The sequence below is a fragment of the Podarcis pityusensis genome (genome assembly GCF_964106645.2).
Source record: "Podarcis pityusensis genome assembly, chromosome: Z".
Lineage (NCBI taxonomy): Eukaryota > Metazoa > Chordata > Lepidosauria > Squamata > Lacertidae > Podarcis > Podarcis pityusensis.
Genome location: NC_138044.1, coordinates 20,655,034 through 20,675,564, shown reverse-complemented (window position 1 = coordinate 20,675,564; position 20,531 = coordinate 20,655,034). Strand labels below are relative to the sequence as shown.

General features: G+C 46.0%; 1 protein-coding gene across 1 annotated transcript in view; it reads left to right on the top strand.

The window, feature by feature from the left end:
• The first annotated feature begins 10,902 nt into the window (after nucleotides 1–10,902).
• The window catches only part of OPHN1 (oligophrenin 1), a 130,597-nt gene continuing 120,968 nt past the window's right edge, over nucleotides 10,903–20,531 (top strand). The window contains exons 1-2 of the mRNA XM_080989790.1: nucleotides 10,903–11,112; nucleotides 11,851–12,009. Coding sequence (XP_080845916.1) covers nucleotides 11,856–12,009 — 154 coding nt within the window. The 5' untranslated portion in view covers nucleotides 10,903–11,112; nucleotides 11,851–11,855. The remainder of the gene's footprint in view (nucleotides 11,113–11,850; nucleotides 12,010–20,531) is intronic.

Here is a 20,531-nt window from a genome sequence, read left to right as displayed (position 1 = left end):
CCCGACCCCCAGCATTTTAAAATCTCCCCGGGACAGGGGGAGATTCTAAAATGCTGGGGGTCGGCAGCGAACGCTCCCGACCCCCAGCATTTAAAAATCTCCCCGGGACAGCAGAGACTTCTCTGCTGTCCCGGGGAGATTTTTAAATGCTGGGGGTCGGCAGTGAACGCTTCGCTCCCGACCCCCAGCATTTTAAAACGCTGTTCCGAAGCGGGGCGGGGGGCGGGAACACCTGCCCCAGCCGCCCCGCTTCGGAACGCTGCTCCGAAGCGGGGCGGGGGGTGGGAACACCTTCTGAAGGCGGGTGGGGGGCGAAAGTCTTTGTCCCCCCTGCCTGCCTTCCCAGGGGCTTTTAAATCGCCCCGGACAGCGGAGAAGTCCTCCGCTGTCCGGGGCGATTTTAAAATGCCGCCCGCCAGCATTTTAAGATCGCCCGGACAGCGGAGAAGTCCTCCGCTGTCCTGGGGTTTTTTAAAATGCTGGGGGTGGGAAGAAAAGCCCTTGTCCCCCCCCCAGCCTTCAGAAGAGGTCCGGGGACAGACTGTCCCCGGACCTGGTCTGAAGGCGGTTTCCCTAGGAACGCATTGATTGATTTTCAATGCATTCCTATGGGAAACCGTGCATCGCAAGACGAAAAACTCGCAAGACGAAGAGACTTGCGGAACGAATTAATTTCGTCTTGCGAGGCACCACTGTACTTTTATTTCCACTACAGTTGCTTGTCAATATGGGGGAGACCCTGAGTGATAGTAGCTGAACAGGTCTGCACAACTTGCGTAACCCACCAAGCCGCACATCTACCAGCACTGTGCTATGGCTTACTAGAGCAGGGGAGGAATCTAGTTTGCATTTCTACTTGAACCCCAAGTTCCACCACCCTGGTGCAAAAGACAGACACTAAATCCTTTTCAAGTGATCATTTCTTGCTTGCTTGCTTGCATTTTTATCCCACCTTTTTTTGTCCAAGGAGCTCAAGGCAGAGCTATTCCCCTCTTCATTTAATCTCAACAACAGCCCCGAAGTAGGTTAGGCTGAGGGGCAGAGACTGGCCTCCAGGGTTACCCAGTGAACTTCATGGCTGAGTGGGGATTTCAACTTTGGCCTCTCCCAGGCCACAGGTCCCAGTCCAACACTCTAGCCACCACTGGCTCTCACCTGGTGTTCTGTGGAAGGTTTAAACCTGGAAGGAACGATGCAGCCAAAAGTCCACCACTGGCCTTTGCATGCTAAGACTTCAAGCCTGAATCTAAGAAGACACCTGCACCAGACATTTCAAACACCATGATACCACTTTAAACAGTCGTGGCTCCCCCCACAGAATCCTGGGAAATGGAGTGTGCAAAGGATGCTGAGAGTTGTTAGGAGGCCCATTTTCTACTCCCAGGATTGCAATTCCCTGTGGAGAGGGATTGGTTGCTAAACCATTCTGGGGATTGTAGTTCTGGGAGCAGAATAGGGGGTTCTTTTGTCTTTTGCTGCTTAGGCTTGAATGTGGGGAATCCCAGGTTCAAATGCCAGCTAGGAGGCTCACTGCTTCTCAATTATTCTTTTCTTTTATTTTTTTAAAAAAGTTTATTCAAATTTATACAAATCAAAAATAGAAAAAAACCAGTACCATAATATACCGTGTTTTTCGCTCTATTAGACGCACCGGACGATAAGATGCACCTAGTTTTTGGGGGAGGAAAACAAGAAATAAGAAAGCAACTCAAAGCATCCTGAGCTAAGAGCTCAGGAGGCTCTGCAGGGCTATCCCTGAAGCCAGGAGAGCAAGCGGGATCGGTGTGCACCGATCCCTCTTGCCCTCCTGGCTTCTGCGAAAGCAATCCTACTGGCTTTCCTTCCACAAGAGCCACGGGTAGAACGATGGTGGTGGAGACGCTCCTTCAGATATACTGGACCGAGGCCGTTTAGGGCTTTAAAGGTCAGCACCAACATTTTGAATTGTGCTCGGAATCGTACTGGGAGCCAATGTAGGTCTTTCAAGACCAGTGTTATATGGTCTTGGCGGGCGCTACCAGTCACCAGTCTAGCTGCCGCATTCTGGATTAGTTGTAGTTTCCGGTTCACCTTCAAAGGTAGCCCCACGTAGAGTGCATTGCAGTAGTCCAAGCGGGATATAACCAGAGCATGCACCACTCTGGTGAGGCAGTCCATAGGCAGGTAGGGTCTCAGCCTGCATACCAGATGGAGCTGGTAAACAGCTACCCTGGACACAGATTTGACCTGTGCCTCCATAGACAGCTGTGAGTCCAAAATGACTCCCAGGCTGCACATCTGGTCCTTCAGGGGCACAGTTACCCCATTCAGGACCAGGGAATCCTCCACACCTGCCCACCTCCTGTCCCCCAAAAACAGTACATCTGTCTTGTCAGGATTCAACCTCAATCTGTTAGCCGCCATCCATCCTCCAACCGCCTCCAGACACTTGGTTTAAGAACTTAATTCATTCTGGAGGTCCATTCTTAACCTGAAACTGTTCTTAACCTGAAGCACCACTTTAGCTAATGGGGCCTCCCGCTCCTGCTGTGCCGCTACTGCACGATTTCTGTTCTCATCCGGAAGCAAAGTTCTTAACCCGAGGTACTATTTCTGGGTTAGCGGAGTCTGTAACCTGAAGCGTCTGTAACCCAAGGTACCACTGTACAATCATATAACAGATGTGAGCAAAACTGGTCAGGATTCATTCAATTTAGTGAGTGTTGCAAAATCAAACCACATGCATGTATTGCCTCACAACTTAATTGCCTCTGCAAGGTCACTGTGACAATAATATCAAACCAAAGACCAGCCCAGAACAGTTTGCCATCTGAGGCAAAGGACATGATTGCGTCCCCAACACATTCCAGGTCCAGATGCTGCCCAGGCAGGCACCTGAACCTTGCCTGAACACTGGTAATGGGATCATTGCCTTCTTTCCTGGCACCTGAGAGCAGCAGGATCGCTTATGGGGCACAGGGTTTACGGGGCACATGACAAATTCATTTCCGTCCTCTAATATCTTGCCATGACTCCCTGCCCCACAACATCTGACACTCTGCCTAATCTTAATTGTCTGTATATGCGAAGGAGGCAAGGAGGAGAAGCAAAGTTAACCCTGCACTCTTCACGCACCACCCAATGTGCCCATGCATGAAATGGTTTTTCTCAATACGTTTTAGCCAGTGGTGAACTAGTGGCTAAAGTTTAAGACCAGGACTGCGAGACCAGGGTTCGAATCCCCCACTCAGCCATGGGACTCTCATCCTAACTTACCTCACAGGGCTGTTGCGAGGATGAAATGGGGACAAGGATAACTACGTACGCAATCTTTAGCTTATTGGGGTGGGGGAAAGGTGGGGTGCAAATGCAATGCACCAATAAATACCGTAAACAGTTGTCTCTGCAAATTCTGCTTGATCATTCTTCCTTCCTTATTTTTTTATGCAAATTGATAATTTAGATTATGCCAGGGAGATTATTCTTTTCAACCACCAGAGGGTGCCCTACTACTACAGCGTTTGAGGGATAGATGCCTGTGTGACTGGGAAATAGAGCTAGAGACAGATGTTCACCTCTAAACAGGGGTTAGTTTTTTAAAAAGGTTTGCAACATAAAATACTTGTGAACAGAGGCAATTGCAAGGATGTCTATGCAACAGCAGAGCAATGTAGTAGAGATGCTGCTTTTTAAAAAAATCAGTCAGCTAATTAAGAGAGAATGCACATATTAATCAGTTAGCAGTTTTTAAAAAAATAAAAATATTTTTTTTATTCAAGTTCTTATTGAATACTATAATTGTTAGGCACTAACTCAGAAGAAAAAAGCAAGCAGTGGTTGGGACATGATACAACGGCACAAGACTGTGCCGGTGTGGTGCTGTGCTTAGAGTGTTGCACTAGGTCCTGAGAGAGACTTAAGGTTCAAATCCTCCCACTCAAGCCATGAAGTGTGACTTTGAGTGTGACTTTGTGGGACAGTCACTCTCAACCTAAACTACCTCACACTCAAGTTAATTGCGCACAAGATGTGATTGCACTGCATTGCAATTGTACTGTGGTACCTCGGGTTACAGATGCTTCAGGTTACAGACTCCACTAAACCAGAAATAGTACCTCGGGTTAAGAACTTTGATTCAGGATGAGAACAGAAATCACGCGGCGGCAGCGGGAGGCCCCATTAGCTAAAGTGGTGCTTCAGGTTAAGAAGAGTTTCAGGTTAAGAACATACCTTCAGAACGAATTAAGTTCTTAACCCGAGGTACCATTGTAATTGGTATTTGTCAACTTGATATAAATTTCCTTGTATTATTCATATATTGTTGTTATAGTCATGTGTCTTTCAGCACTTTTTGTGGTTGTTCTGTATAGAATTGTGCCCTTAGACATGATTTTTTTTCGGGACAGCAGAAGTTACATCTGGTTGGGATTGCTGCAATTCAGCAGTGCTATTGTGTGTCTCTGAGATCTTGCTCAGCTCTTGCAAAGTATCCTGTTTGGCTTGTGTCCACCCTGTCAGCCTCCAAGGCCCATAAGCAGTAAATTCAAACTCACTCTCAGAAAGAGGATATTCATGTCAACCAGTTTACTTCCTCTTTCCTCAGCTGGAAAAAAAAGAATCTTATAGATTTGTAAACAAAGGAGTTTTGTCTGAAGTTCTACCTTGGCAGATGGTTCCAAGTGCTTGCAATTCCAGGGAAGACATAACAGTCAAAACTTTGGCATGAAAAGCTGTTAGGTTTTGGATAATTATTTTGTGGTTACAATAACCATGCATACAATGCTTTTAGGAATAGGAAATGAGCATGAATGGGAAGACTACTGAACTGAGACAACCCATATATTTTATTCCAGAGAATTCTTAGTGCTAAGCCAGTGGTTCCCAAACTTTTTTGGGCCTCTGCCCCCTTGGTTCTATAAATTCATCCCCAGTTTCTGTCCCCCATCCCCCCACCAGATTACCAGATTATGAAAAGCATTCTTCAGAATGGCAGTTTGAACAACCTACTAAGGAAGGCAATAACACAATAAAATTCAAAACAGTAACAATTCATTGCACATTTATTCAAAATCCAATATTTTTGTTGTTGTTTAATTACCATATTTTTCCGTGTATGACACCCCCATGTATAAGATGCTCCCTATTTTGTGGGACTCCAAATTAAGAAAACACCCCTCAGCACTACACGTGTAAAAGACGAGCCTCAATTTTAAACCTAATTTTTTGGTTTAAAAAACCCCAGTCTTATAAACGGAAAAATACGGTAATGCAACAAAAATTATGACCTTGATCCTGTGATACCAGCTTTTCAAAATCTGCTGGTCACCTGAGATGTTCTGAATGCAAAACAGGCACTCTGCCATTGCAAGGACAGTCCAGAACATGCAGCTATTTTTCTTCGTGTTGTACGCTGGCATAGTGAATTAACTTTAACAGCACCCAGACTCATCTCCACCCTTCGTCCCTTAGACTGGGAAAAATCCTGTGTAGGCCTATGTTGGGAGTCCTGACAGGGAGCTGTACAAAACTAAGTTAAGTTGCCAAGCGGCATTGTGCAGCCTGGATTCAACGGTGTTTGATGCAAGCGGTAATCTCTTTTTAGTCTCTTGTTATTGCAACTGTTTGAAGTCTTAAATTATCGTTGTTAATTTTTCTGGTTGATAATTTATTGTTTTATCTTTTTTGTGAAATGTTTTGAGAGGCCCCACCTTTTTTTACAGTTAACTAGTTATTGGTATATAGATTTTATGAAACAAAACAAAACAAATAAAAACAATAAAGAGTTGACAGTCAACACTTCTGCCTTCAATAAATGCCTCCCTCTTAAGAGAGTTCTTTATTTTAACTTAGAAGTTTCTTGGGTTTCCCACCTTCTTGGTTGGATCAATCTATATGTAAGCTATAACAAAAAGGGAGGGAAAGGTTATCAACATTTTATTTTGGTTGCTTGTTTTGTTGTTAAAATAAAACCAGGGGTGGAGTGGGTGGGATACTTGCCGTTGTGTATATTTCCACACAGAACAGTGGGGTAGGGAAATGACTCTAGCTAATTCTGAAGCTGCAATAATTGCAGGGAATAGTGAACTCAGATGGAAAGAACCAACAGAGCTGAGTTTTGCAGGGCCTGAGTGAAGCAAACAGTCTGTAATCTCCAAAACTTCTCATTTTATAATGCACACTGGTTCCCAATGCCAGGGACATACAAAGTGTGTCTCCAGCGGAAACAGCAAGGAAGATGGGCCAGATATCTGAGGCCATCTGCAGCAGCCCAGAGTTAAAAGCCTCCATGCAGAGAAAACATTTCCGCCCAACCAAAGCCCAACTGAAACAATTGGCGAATGGACCAGCTGTTGATGGAGGGTTTTGTCTTTTTCCAGAAAAAGTTGCTTGCTATGCTTAAGAATAGGATTCTTGTGGGAACTTGTTCAAAAGCAAAGCAAGATAAGTTTTTAATGGAGGAGGATTAACTCTAGAAAAAGCTATCAGGCATCAGCTTAAGCTCACAATTGAACCCAGATAGCACATGAAAGTGTATTGTTGGGGCTCAGGACCTGCACATGATAAAAACAAAGAGCCAAAGTGGCTATGCTCTGCCTACACACTTGGAGGCTGTAATGCTTCTGAGTATTAGTGGTTGGAGGAACGCGGGTGGCGCTGTGGGTTAAACCACAGAGCCTAGAACTTGCCAATCAGAAGGTTGGCGGTTTGAATGCCTGTGATAGGGTGAGCTCCTGTTGCTTGGTCCCTGCCCCTGCCAACCTAGCAGTTCAGAAGCATGTCAAAGTGCAAGCAGATAAATAGGTACCGCTCCGGCGGGAAGGTAAACGGCGTTTCCGTGCGCTGCTCTGGTTCGCCAGAAGTGGCTTAGCCATGCTGGCCACATGACCCGGAAGCTGTACGCCGGCTCCCTCGGCCAATAAAGCGAGATGAGTGCTGCAACCCCAGAGTTGGCCACGACTGGACCCAATGGTCAGGGGTCCCTTTCCCTTTTTTATTAGTGGTTGGAGGGGGAGAGTGTCCTTGTGCTCAGATCCTGCTTGCCCATAAACTCCAGCATCCTGTAATCTCTGTGAACACATTACTGCCTCCAACTACGGAGGCAGATCAAAGCCCTCATGACCAGTAGCCGTTGATAGCGTTGTGCTCCTCCATTCATGAATTTGTCCAATCCCTTTTAGAGCCATTCAGGTTGGTGGCCTTCACTGCCTCCTGTGAGAGGAAATGCTCAGCTTCATTGGCTGTCTGTGAGTTTGAATGTTATGAGAGTAGGAAGAAAACTTCTCTCACTCCCATTGCCTCCATGCCATGCATAATTTTATAAACGCTCTAAACATGCAGCCCTAAACAGCCTTCCCTGGGGATAACTCCTGCTGAACACAGCAGGTATTAATCTGGAGGAAACATCCACGGGGTTATCATTTAGGCTACCTAAAGCTATGTGGACCCTGATTCAGTAGTGAACTCGAGAAAGGAAAGATGCACACAGCCGGACCCTTCCACACCCTCTCCGCCCACATTCTGGAGCAAGCAAAACTCCGTTTTTGCTCCCCAGCTGGTAGGAGAGGCGGGGCTGGGGAGAGACCGGTAGGAATTTCATTCCCGATGAGGCAATTGTCAAAACAGATGAACGTGAAGCGGGAAGAATGTGTCTTCAGCAGCTTTGTTATTTTCCTGTTTTCTAAAGAAGTGGGGGGGGGACCCCAAGATGTTCTTGTGGAGAGGCACGCGGCCGTCTAAAGGCCTCCCCCCAGTAAGATCATGAAGTCAAGGAGCTTGAAAATTACCAAAATGCATCACTTGAACTAATGCAAAGGACTGGAGAGGAAAACTACAACTCCCACTCGCCCTTGCGCGCAGTACTGCATGCAGAGGTTGAGTGGGCGTGCCGTGTCCCGACCAGCTGTTTGCATTTTCACCTCCAGGGGGTTCCCCCTTCTCCCCGCCCCCCCCCCGCTCAGCGAAGCTTTTTTTGCAGCCTTAAATGTGGTGGGGGTGGGATTAAAAAGGGACTCCTCCTATTTCGCAGCTAGAGTTTAATTTTAACCCTTTTTGCTCCTAAGAAGGCAGTCAGGAAGCATTGGGACCAGATTCTTTCCTGTTGCAGGATCATCTTATTGGAAAACAGACCCCGCCTTAACCCCTGCAGGATGCTGCTGCTAAAGACTCAAAAGGAGGTTTTCTTACATTTGTCCCTATTGAAAAGCATTTTGTTAGCTTGAGCCCAGTTCTCCAAACAGTTAAGGTCATCTTTGAATTCTGATTCTTTCTTCTAATCCACAGCTTAGTTACCCCTCCGAGTTTGGTGTCATCTGCAAATCTGACGAGCATCCCTTCAATTCCTTCATTCAAGTCATTTATAAAGACGTTGAGCAACAATGGGCCTAGGGCAGAACCCTGCGGTACCACACTTGTCACTTTTTCCCAGGATAACAAGGAACCATTAATGAGTACTCTTTGGGTTCAGTCCGTCAACCAGCTACAAATCCACATTCAACCCACCTCTTACCAACTTCCTTGCAAGAATATCATGGGGTCCTTTGTCAAAAGCATTACTGAAATCAAGATACAGTGGTACCTCAGGTTACATACGCTTCAGGTTACATACACTTCAGGTTACAGACTCCGTTAACCCAGAAATAGTACCTTGGGTTAAGAACTTTGCTTCAGGATGAGAACAGAAATCATGCTCCGGTGGCGCGGCAGCAGCTGGAGGCCCCATTAGCTAAAGTGGTGCTTCAGCTTAAGAACAGTTTCAGGTTAAGAACGGACCTCCGGAACGAATTAAGTACTTAACCCAAGGTACCACTGTACACTGTGTCAGAGATTTTGAACCTCTTTGAGACCAAGGCTCCATTGACCAACCACATTCTTTCTGCGGCTCCCTGAGGGGCTCAGGAGCCCAATTATGTCACCCCTTGCCTGCAGAGTTGGCAGCCTCTTACCCTTTTTTGAACAGCCTCCCTTGAGGAGTGTTTTCCCAACTTCCTCTCCTCTCCCCTCTTCTTGGGAGCCCCCAGGGCAACCACTGCTGCTGCCCCTGGTCTCTGAGCCACCAACCTCCCCCACTGGCACCATTCACATGCAGAGCTTATAGCCAGGGCTGCTGCAATAAACAGCTGTGCAAGCCTTTGGGAGGCAGAGATGCAAGATAGCATCAGAGGAGGGAGGGAAGCAAACCAAGAGGAACAGAGACCAACATTGCCCACTACATCCCTGACCATCATTCAAGGCACCCCAGGGTGCCACGGCACACTGCTTCAAAACCACTACACTATGCCCACAGAATTCTCCTGACCCACCAAGCTTGTTACTGTACGTACTCCATTTTAAAAAAAAACTTCTCTCATCCTATTTACTTATTTATTGCATTTATATCCAACTTTTTCCAATTTTACTAATTTTACAAAAAAATTAGCAAAGATGTATCATAATTGTGATATATGATATATGTTGGAAATGTAAAGAAAAGGAAGGAACCTTTTATCATGTGTGGTGGACCTGTCCCAAGGTGAAAGACTTATGGGAAAAGATTTATAATGAATTGAAAAAAATGTTGAAATATACATTTATAAAGAAACCAGAGGCCTTTCTTCTTGGAATAACAGGTTTGGAATTGCCCAAGAAAGATGTTAAATTATTTTTGTATGCCACCACTGGTGCTTGTATTTTGTTGGCTAAAAAGTGGAAAACCCAAGAATTACCAACAACAGAAGAATGGCAGATGAAGATGATGGATTTTTCAGAGCTAGCTGACCTGACCGGAAGAGTCCGCGACCAGAAGGAGGAGGAGTATCAGGAAGAATGGAATAAATTTAATGATTATTTAGTTAAATTTGTTAAGTTAAACTAACTGGAAATAGCTTGCAGATACTTATGGGCTTAGGATTTTATTTATGTTAAGTGATGAATTAATATGTTTAATTCTATAAGGTGAAGATTTAAGGATGTTAATGTTTAAGTTAAATTTCATAAAAATTGGGATTTGGAAAACCGTTAAAAGGACATGCAATGAAATTCAACCAAGGGGAAACGAGGAAGTGACTTAGCAAAGTTAATAACTGTAATTTTTAACAAGGCTATGATTTATGTTTGTTTTGTTTGTCTGTCTTGTGTGTTTGTTTGTTTGTTTATAATATTGTGAAAACCAATTAAAAAATTTGGGGAAAAAATATATCCAACTTTTTCCTCCAATGAGCTATTCCTCATTTAATACCCACAATAACCCTGTGAGGTAGGCTGAGAGCTGGAGTGACCCAGTGAGCTTAAAGGCTCAAGAGGGATTCATTCATTTGTTCATTTGGAGCATCTTCAACTGATCAGGACAAGACAGTCCCTGCCCACAGGCTTACAACCTAAACCCTAAACAAAGCAGGACACGCAAGGGAAAAGGGACGGGGAGGGAAGAGGAAAACCCAAATCCAAACTCAGGCACCATTCTTCTAAAACAATTTCTAAAAATGGGTTATAAATCTCTGCAGGTGAAGAGGCGGCAGGTTCGCTTTTCTACTCCCAATTTCATAGGCAAGAAATACCTGCTCACAACTCATTCATTTGGACAGGAAAAAGGCAGGCAAGCAGGTCTCTGGGGAACAAGTGCGCCTACAATGGTGTCGGGATGTCGCCTTTCCTGCAAAGTCTTTGGCTCAGCCCCCCTGAACCCCGGCTTTTCCGGGTTCCTAGTCCGGCTCTCTAACCACTACCCAGTCCTGCCTCCTGGAGTACAGTACTTCCCACCGCCTCCAATGAACCGCAGAGTTGCAAAGTCAGAAGGGGTCCCAAGTGACATCTAGCCCAACCCCCTGCATTGCGGGAAGCGACGATGGAGAAGCCCCGCGAAGCCCCGGGGCTGCGCCTTTAAGGGAAGGGCAGGCGGAGCGGTAAGAGGGCGAGGCGCTGGGCGGGTACGGAAGGAGGCAGGCGAACAAAGCCCAGCCCGTCTCTGGCGCTAGTGGGAGGGGACTTGCAGCTGCGCGCCGGGCTGGATAGTGCTTCTGCGGTCGCCTGCTCCACCTCCAACTGGGTCCATTCACAGCCGGCGCGGAAGCCCAAGCGGCCGTGGTAGAAGGAAAGAGAAGAGCCAGCCGGCTCCCAGCTGATGCGGCGTCAAGTCGCCGTCACGCCAGATTTATCCAGGTAGTTTCTTCCGTTTGCTCCCAAATCTTTTTTCTTGCGTCCGTGCGGAGGGCCGTTGGCACCGGCGTAGCAACCCCTGCCGTTGCCTGGGGTGGGTGATTGTACACGCAACTCCCCCCACAATCATAGGGACGGGGTATCCAAATGGGCGGGGCTCGCCGCCCGAGCAAACGCATCCCTCCCGGCCAGCCCAGCGCTGCTGGAAAAAACATTGCGGGGCGCGCGGGACTCGGGAGGGAAGCCTGCAGGCCGGCGCACGGCAGCTGCACTTCTCCCTGGTGTCCCTTCTAGGTGCCCTCCCGGCGGTGCATCCCGCAGTGTTTTTTCCAATGGTGGTGGGCCCGCTCGCGGCCGGGAGGGATGCAGCGGCGGGGGAGCCCTGCAGGCCGCGCGCCACCCGCGACGCACCCCGCGGCCCGCCCGCTGGAGGGCGCCCTGCCGTCCCGCCCCTCTCTTCCCTTCCTCCGCTATTGCCGTTGGTGGTGAGCAGCCGCCGTTTAGCCCCTGGATTCTCCTCTTCTCCTCATCCCCGGTGGTTTAAGGAGCGCCCTAGCTGGGCTGCCCCCCCTCCCACCCCATCTGACGTCTTCCCTCAACAAGGCTGTGATTATAAAGGGAGAATTGCGGGGTGGGGGGAGGTTGGGCTTTCTTTTCTCTTTGCAAAATAGAAGCATGACTCTCATCTTTATTACCCTTCTTTCCATCATCATCCTCTCCTCCCCCCCTCCATCAAAAAAGGAGCCATGGGGCACCCTCCGCTGGAGTTCAGCGATTGCTACCTGGACAGCCCTGACTTCAGAGAAAGGCTCAAATGTTATGAGCAGGAGCTGGAGAGGACCAACAAGTTCATCAAGGACGTCATCAAAGATGGAAATGCTCTCATCGGCGCCATCAAAAGTAAGGAGAGCCAGAAAACTCACCTGTATGTGTGTGGAAAAAAGGCCACAAGAGCAGATTCAGGCCCAGTTGATCCCCGCTTCCCAGCAGGGGCAACCCAGCTAAAAACATTTGCACTAGTATAAAATAATGCACCACCTCATTTTTATGTCCAATGATAAGTATAATACAGTGGTACCTCTGGTTATGTACTTAATCCGTTCTGGGGGTCCGTTCTTAACCTGAAACTGTTCTTAACCTGAAGCACCACTTTAGCTAATGGGGCCTCCTGCTGCTGCCGTGCCACCGGAGCACGATTTCTGTTCTCATCCTGGAGCAAAGTTCTTAACCCGAGGTACTATTTCTGGGTTAGTGGAGTCTGTAACCTGATGCGTCTGTAACCCGAGGTACCACTGTAACAGCAGTATTTGTTGAGGATCACACCATTTTGTTGCGTTCACACAGGGTTTTCTTTAGAAAACCGACAAATGCGACCGCATATCATAAGATGAGACCTCACTGTCAGATTGTCAAAGCACAGGAGCAAATCTTCACCTAAGGTCAGAAATGCATAGTTCATTTTTCAGAATTGTGCATGCATTGAGCCTGAAAAATATATTTTGCTAAGAATTACATAAAGCATACAGTATTTTTCGCTTGAAGCCTCCTGAGCGCAGCGGGAGCCTCGCTGTGCTCAGGAGGCTTCGCGTCGCTTTCACTGAAGCCAGGAGAGCAAGAGGGATCGGTGCGCACCGATCCCTCTTGCTCGCCTGGCTTCACTTCGCTGGAGACGCGCTGTGCAGCTTTCCCTCTCTGCGCAGCGCCCCTTCAGTGAAGCGGGAGGAGAAATGGAAGGGGCTCCGTTTCTCCTCCTGCTTTGCTGGAGAGGCGCTGAGCAGAGAGAGAAGAATATTTTTTTTCATGTTCTCCTCTAAAACTAGGTGCGTCTTATGGTCTGGTGCGTCTTGTAGATCGAAAAGTACGGTATGCATGATAGTTAGGCCCCAGGCAGCCCAGTAATTTTTATTGGCTCTCCTCATTGTGTGTGAGAGAGACAGAGAAACACAGTGCCTGGGTACCTGAGTGCCTTTGCGTGTGTTGGGATGGGGATGGGGATTTCTCCTTGCAGCCTTGATTTTTCTCTCCCCTCCTCCACAAAAAATATTCACTGTACTCCCCAGCTTTCAGCTGCTTTTGTTTTCATCAGGATTAAATGCATCAGTGCCTTGTGTGTGTGTGTGTGTGTGTGTGTGTGTGTGTCATTGACCCTGTCTGCACTGTACATTTAGAGCACTTTCATCCCACTTTAAAACAGACATTGCTTCTTTCAGAGAATCCTGGGAACTGTGCTGAGGGGTGTTACGAGACCCCTATTCCCCTCCTCAGAGCTACAGTTCCCAGTGTGGTATAATGATCAATCCCTCTTTCCAGGGAACTCAAGGAATTGTAGCTCTGGGAGGGTTAATATGGAGGTTACTCCTAACAACTCTTCATTACCCTTAAACTACACAAGCTAGGATTCTTTGGGGATGCCATGACTGTTTAATGTGGGATGAAGGGGAGTGAAAGGCGGGATATCAAATCCAAACTCTTCTTCTTCTTCTTCTTCTTCTTCTTCTTCTTCTTGAATGTATAGTACAGACTGGTCTTTTTGGTCTTTAAATGTACTAGGAGGTAGATTAAGGCTGGTGTTGACTTCCTTGTGTTTGTTTAGGTGTCCCTAGCATAGTGCTGAGGATATTGAATTGTGAATCAGAAGACTTTGGATTGCTAGAGGAGCTCTGCATGTTCTCTTGCAAGCAATATTAAACTTGCAGAAAGAGGCCTTGTGGATGCTCCCTATAAAGACATCCAGTTACTGAGGCTCTCGGAGCAGTTTATGACACAAAACATGATTTAAATGAACCCAGGAATAAACACTTTCCAAACACACCCAGTAAAATCATTGTATGCTGACTCAGTCCTAGGCAGAACATCTCCATGCACTGAGCAGTAAAAGTTGCCTTTTAAAATCCTGCTGCCACCCACCACATTTGCTTTTTCTTGAGTTACAGGAGGTCTCTGGAGGGAGCAGGCTTCAAAGGGAGACCCTATTTCTACTGGCTCCAGGTTTAAGTGGAGCTGCTTCTGGTGATTTGTAAGGTGCAGTTCCTTAGAGTTCGCATTCCACAGAACCCCCCCCCCAGCACTCTTCCTCCCCCTCCCCCACCCATTGTGTAGGAAGATGCATGTATATTTCAATGCATGGAAAGGGAAATGTGCAAAATGTTATCCAGAAATTGCTCATCGTACGTTGTGTTGAATAAGCAAGAAACTCATCCACTCCTTCAAAGCAGCAGGAAAGATGAGCTGTGGTGAACATTTCCTGTGCTGCTGCTGACATCTTTATGGAGGAGAGGGCTATTGAAGGCTACTAGCCATGATGGCCAAGCCCTGCTTCCATGGTTGCAGCCATGCTTCTGAATCCCTGTAGCTGGAAACCACAGATGGGAAAGGGCTGTTGGGCTCAAATCCTACTTGTGGGTTTCCCATTGGGGCATCTGGCTGGCCACTGTGAGAACAGGGTACTGGTCCCCTTCTCCCTGATCCAGCAGGCTCTTCTTAGGTTAGCTTATGTAAGGACACAGGTGGTCCCAAATTCCTATAAAGCACGTGTGGTCAATTTAAAGCAATGGGCAGGTCAGGAATGCTCCTTTTTACCCCAGTCTTAGTCAGGATCTCCTTTTGTTGCCAGTTGAATCCATTGGTTTGGATCCTCCCCTCTGAGCAACAGGAAACCAGCTTCCTCCATCTTCCGAGGGACAGCCCTTCAGATATTTGAAGGTGGCTGTCATATCAATGATTTGACAGCATGCTCCTATATGTTTCCTATAGATGTTAAAAAGCATGGGTGGAAAAACTCAAACTCTGAGGAACCCCACACTGAAGACTCCACAGGGCCAAGGAGCAACCCCCAAGCATCACTCTCCAGCTACACAAAGATTAGATGGGGAATGCCAGTAGTACAAGTGAAAAGGATCTAGGGGTCTTGGTAGACCACAAACTGAACGTGAGTCAACAGTGTGATGCCGCACCAGAAAAGCTATTGCTATTCTGGGCTGCATCAGCAGAAGTCTATAGTGTCCCAGTCAAGGGAAGTAATAGTACTGCTCTATTCTGCCTTGGTCAGACCACACCTGGAGTACTATGTCCAGGAGGATATTGACAAGCTGAAAGGTGACCAAGATAATAGAGGGTCTGGAAACCAAGCCTGATGAGGAATTGTGGATGGAGCTGGGTATGTTTAGCCTAGAAAAGAGAAGACAGAGAGGAGATATGATAGCCATCCTCAAATATCTGAAGGGGTATTACATGAAAGACAGAGCAAGCTTGTTTTCTCCTGCTCTGGAGTGTAGGACCCGAACCAATGGCTTCAAGGTACAAGAACGGAGATTCCAACTAAACCTTAGGAAGAACTTTCTGACAGTAAGATTAGTGGGACAGTGGGAGGCAATGGACTCGTTTTCCTTGGAGGTTTTTAAGCAGAGCTTGGATGGCCATTTGTCATGAATGAGCTAGTTGAGGTTCCTGCACTGAAGGAGGTTGGACTGGATGCCCTTCAGAGTCCTTTCCAGCTCTACAATTCTTTAATTCTATGATTCTGTGCAGTGCTTCCCCCCCTAGAAAAATAGGTGCTGATACTCACAATGAAGCTGTTATAGTAAGTGCCACACTTTTTAACAACAAAAAAGAGATGCTGGTACTATGTACCCTTGCATACCCCCTGAAAATAAGCAGTTATTCTATGACTTTCAGAGGTTCTCTCACCAGTTGAACTTTCCAAGCTTGGATAACATAAAATTGCTGCACCTTTCCTCAGCCCGGTGCCCTCCAGATGTTTTGGAATATAGCATCCCTCAGCCCGAGTCTGCTCGGTCATCTCCCTAGTCCATCCTTGCCCTTGGAGACAAAATAATGTTACATATTTATATGCAGTTTAGCAGAACCCCATTGGCTCCATAATAGAGCAAGTTGGGCACAGATGGGGCTTTTGAAATTCTTTATAAAGAGGTACCTTTTGGGGGACTTGACGTTTCCAGAATTCAAGTCTTTTCCAGGTGGTCCGTGGCATGCCTGGATTTAGTGGTACCTCAGGTTACAGACGCTTCAGGTTACAGACTCCGCTAACCCAGAAATAGTACCTCGGGTTAAGAACTTTGCTTCAGGATGAGAACAGAAATCGTGCGCCAGCGGCACAGCAGCAGCGGAAGGCCCTATTAGCTGAAGTGGTACCTCAGGTTAAGAACGGACCTCCAGAACAAATTAAGTTCTTAACCCGAGGTACTACTGTATTGATTTTTAATAATATTTTTATTGGGTCTTTTATTTCTTTTATTGTATTGCAGTTTGAATTCTTTCTATGGAATAAGTGAAAAACAATAACACCAAAAATAAAAGTATAATTAAAAATCATACAGTTGATAAAACAGGCAGAAAAATGATGTAAGTAGTCCTCCAAAACCTCCAGCAGTTTTCATGTGGGGATATTTATGGTAAGATAGACATTCAGCATCAAGCTGTATGCAGATGATTCATTAAGCCTTGTTATTCAGAAGCATAGACTGCTGTACTGCGCACTGAACATGCTTTTTTGTTTTTGAGTAACTCTGCAGAGGACAAGGGTGTCAGGCTTCTTAGCTTTGCACACAGTGTCCCTCCACTCAGGTAGGAAATTAATTATGCTGACACCCACGTGGCCTTTCACAACGTGACACGTAGGTGTGCTTGTTCCTTTTCAAGTATGCCAATGCTGCAGCCGACTGGTTCAGGCTTTGGGGCTTTGCTGTGCATGCTGAAATTCCCAGGTTCATTCCTCAGCATTTCCAGGATAGACTGAAATCCTGGAAAGTCACTGCAGATTAAATCCAAGGCATGCGATGCAAATTCTGAGGGGTGGCGGTTTGTTAGTATTTTTCAACCTGTCAACTAGGCTGCTGGACCTTTGATTAGCAAGCATCAGTAGTGCCACTAGGTTTGTACATATGCCAGTTCACAGAAAATTTCATGGGACCAATTCAAGCTGCTGTTACTTTTAAAGCCCTGTATGGCTTGGGTCCAAGTACCTGAAGGAGAAGGTCTTCTGCTGAGGTTATTTTCCAGGTAGCTGGTACTGATGTATCATGCAACCAGTACAGAGTTAAAGCAGGCATCTCTCATTCTGTACAGTTGAATTCAAAGCTGACCTATAGTCTTGCTGCAGAATTTTTGGAAAGATATGCTTGGCAATGAGCTCATCTTCTTTTGTGCATGTTTTGGAGCAAGATATAGGGTATTGCTGTTGGAGCTGTTCCATCTGTTTTGCAGCCTTAAACTCGTAGGTTTAATTATAAGCAGTCTATGTACCATCTGTGCACCTAAATGGAAATTTAGACCAAATTAGCATGCACACACCAGTGGGGTATAAACACTCTACGGCCTCCCCTTACATTTGGGTAATGTTGAAAGCTGTTTGTGGGTTCATCTGTTTGCAGAACAGCCACTGAATACAGATGCATGTGGCCCCTGCCCTTTGATTACAATTGGTGATAGTAATATTCTTTCCCAGTGATCTGAATAAGTTTGGCCATAGATGCTTGACTAGCCAGTGAGGCCAGAGAGAAACATTATGGCACTTAAGCTACCAAGTAAAAACTGATTTTGAACTAGTTCAACTGCTACTGTTTCCTCCAAAGGATTTTGGGAAATATAACTTTGGGAGACAAAGATATCTCCTAAGAATAGTAGCCTCCCCTTTCCAAAGGGGCTGCAGAATTGGCTGGAACTGAGCTAGCAGACGTGCCCATTTTTCTCATTTGCTTGCATTTTTAAAATATTGGCAAGTTCTTGCATGTTCTATACAAGAAAACCAGCAAGCAATAATTTAAATTGTGTATTTTTTGCTGGCTCAGTTCTGTGCTGTTTTGTTGTGTTGCCGGACTTTGTTAAATGGATATGGTTAACTTACTGATTTGACTATATACCAAGTTCTTAAAGGGTTTCCCCCCTCCAAATCACTATGGAGAGATTGGTGGAATACACATTTTTAAAAAGTAAGCAAAATACATGAATAGTTTGGCTAGATGTTTTGATGTAAACAGTACAACTGGTTTTTAAACTCTGAATGGTGAGATGCAAACCTTAAAAATGAAGATAATACTGTGTAATCTGGGCTGTAAACCAAAACATCTTAAAACGTGTTCCCAGCTTTCTGGGATGCTAAACAGTTGAATTAATGACAGTCAGGCTAGGGGCCAAATTTCAGTCATACAGAATGCAGGAATATTTTAGGAAGCCTGCTTATCTTGGGTCTGACCATAGTCGTTGTTCATTTATATAGCACCATCACAGGAATATCAGAAGCTGTGTTATATCAAGTCAGATCACTGGTCCATCTTGCTCCGTATTGCCTGCACTGGCTGGCAGTGACTCTAGGGCTTCAGACAAGAAGGGAAGGATTGTTCAGTCAGCAAAGTATGGGACTCTTAATCTCAAGGTTGTGGGTTTGAGCCCCACATTGGGCAAAAAGATTCCTGCATGTTTTTAATGTACAGTCGTACCTTGGATCCCGAATACCTTGCGAGTCAAATGTTTTGGCTCCCGAATGCCGCAATCCCGGAAGTGAGTGTTTCAGTTTGTGAACGTTCTTTGGAAACCAAACGTCCGATATGGCTTCCAATTGGCTTCAGGAGCTTCCTGCAGCCAATTGAAAGCTGCGCCTTGGTTTCCAAACGTTTTGGAAGTTGAATGGACTTCCAGAACGGATTCCGTTCGACTTCCAAGGTACAACTGTGTGTCCCTCCTTGGTTTTAATGTTTCTATAAGGGATTGTTCATTTGTTTGTAAGTCGCTTTGGGTTACCTTGGGGAAGATGAAGTGACCAGCAAATTTAGTAAATAAGAATAACAACCCCCCACAAGGATCTAGTAACAACCCCCCACAAGGATCTGGTTACCCACTGTGAGAACAGGATGCTGGACTAGCCTGATCCAGCACCTCTGCTTATGTTCTGACTCACTCCAGCTCTCCAGGGGTTCAGGCAGGGAACATCCCCATCCCTACCTGGGTATGGAATCATGCAAAGCAGATGTTCTGCCACTGAACCACAACCGTCCCCCTAAGGAAGCTGACTGAGCAAACAAACAGGAAGGGAAGGGGTTAAGCGGCTGCTCCACCTGCTTGTGCCACCTCCACTTGTTACTTCAGCACCCCCCCCCCCACAACTGTTGTTCATCCAAAAAACTGGGAGGAATGGTGGCAGACAAGTTCATGGCATGTAGCAGGACCTTTCTTTTAGCTTGGGGTGAAATAAATTTTGTGTGTTTAAAATGCACATGTACAGTATAGCGTAACAATGTGCAACCTCAGCACACCCGTGTGAAAACAAGTGAAACATACATTTGTTTACCTGCATTTTGTAAGGGGGGGGAAGCTCCCCCCAGCTCATATAATGAGAGTTTTCTAATGTGTGTAGGATCCTAGACGCCTTGACGAAGGGCCACACTGTAATTCTTCGAGGCCTTCAGTTGTAATTAAAGAAAACAAGTGTGAAACATCTTCCAGTTCATCTGTTTTTTGGCTCATGCGAGAAGAGTCTGCCCATAAATTCCTTTCTGCTTCTCTCAGAAGCACGTGCAAAAAAAATACATGGGTGTTTCCTTTTGCATCTTCAGATTGTTGAGAGTGCCCCACCTGGCTCAAAAATCCTTTTGTGCAATTTGGGAGAAGAAATAAAAACGTCCTCCTGAACTTCCAGTGCCCACTTACTAATTGGATATATAATTACCCACCTCCTGGATTTCCGGCAAATGGAAGCATAATATTTTTCCATGCCGTGCAAAAGCCAGTTCTCAGAAGGCTTTTCGGGAAATTCCAATTAAAGGCTGTTGTACATGAAAGAAAGTCACAACATTTAATCTGTTATCTGAGATGACCTGGAGGTGAACTCCTGGAGGAGTGTAAGCTCACATCAGCACCATATATTCAAAGCACTCTTAGACCACCTTAACAGTCATGGCTTCCTTCAAAGAATCCTGGGAACTAGTTCATTAAGGTTCTCCTAACTCTCCCCCTCCTCCTTTGCAAACTAGAGTTCTGAGGATTCTTTCATGGTGGTGGGGAATCCATTACTGTTAAAAGGAGCGCCTCTGCTTTAATGATGTGGATGATGTAGATATGACATGAGTCATAGAACCATAGAACTGTAACTTGAATCTATTGGTTTAGGTCCTACCCTCTGGATCAAGAGAAAACAAGCTTGCTCTTCCATGTGACAGCCCTTTAGATATTTGAAGATGGCTTTCATATCTCCTTTCAGTCTCCTCTTATCCAAGCCAAACATACCCAACTCCCTAATTCTTCATAAGGCTTAATTTCCAGACCCTTAATCATCCAATTTGTCTATATCCTTCTGAAATTGTGGCACCCAGAACCGGACACAGTACTCCAGAAGGATTCTCACCAAGTCAAAATAGAGTGATACTATTAGTTCCCTTGATCTGGACTTCTTCTGTTGATGCAGCCTAGAA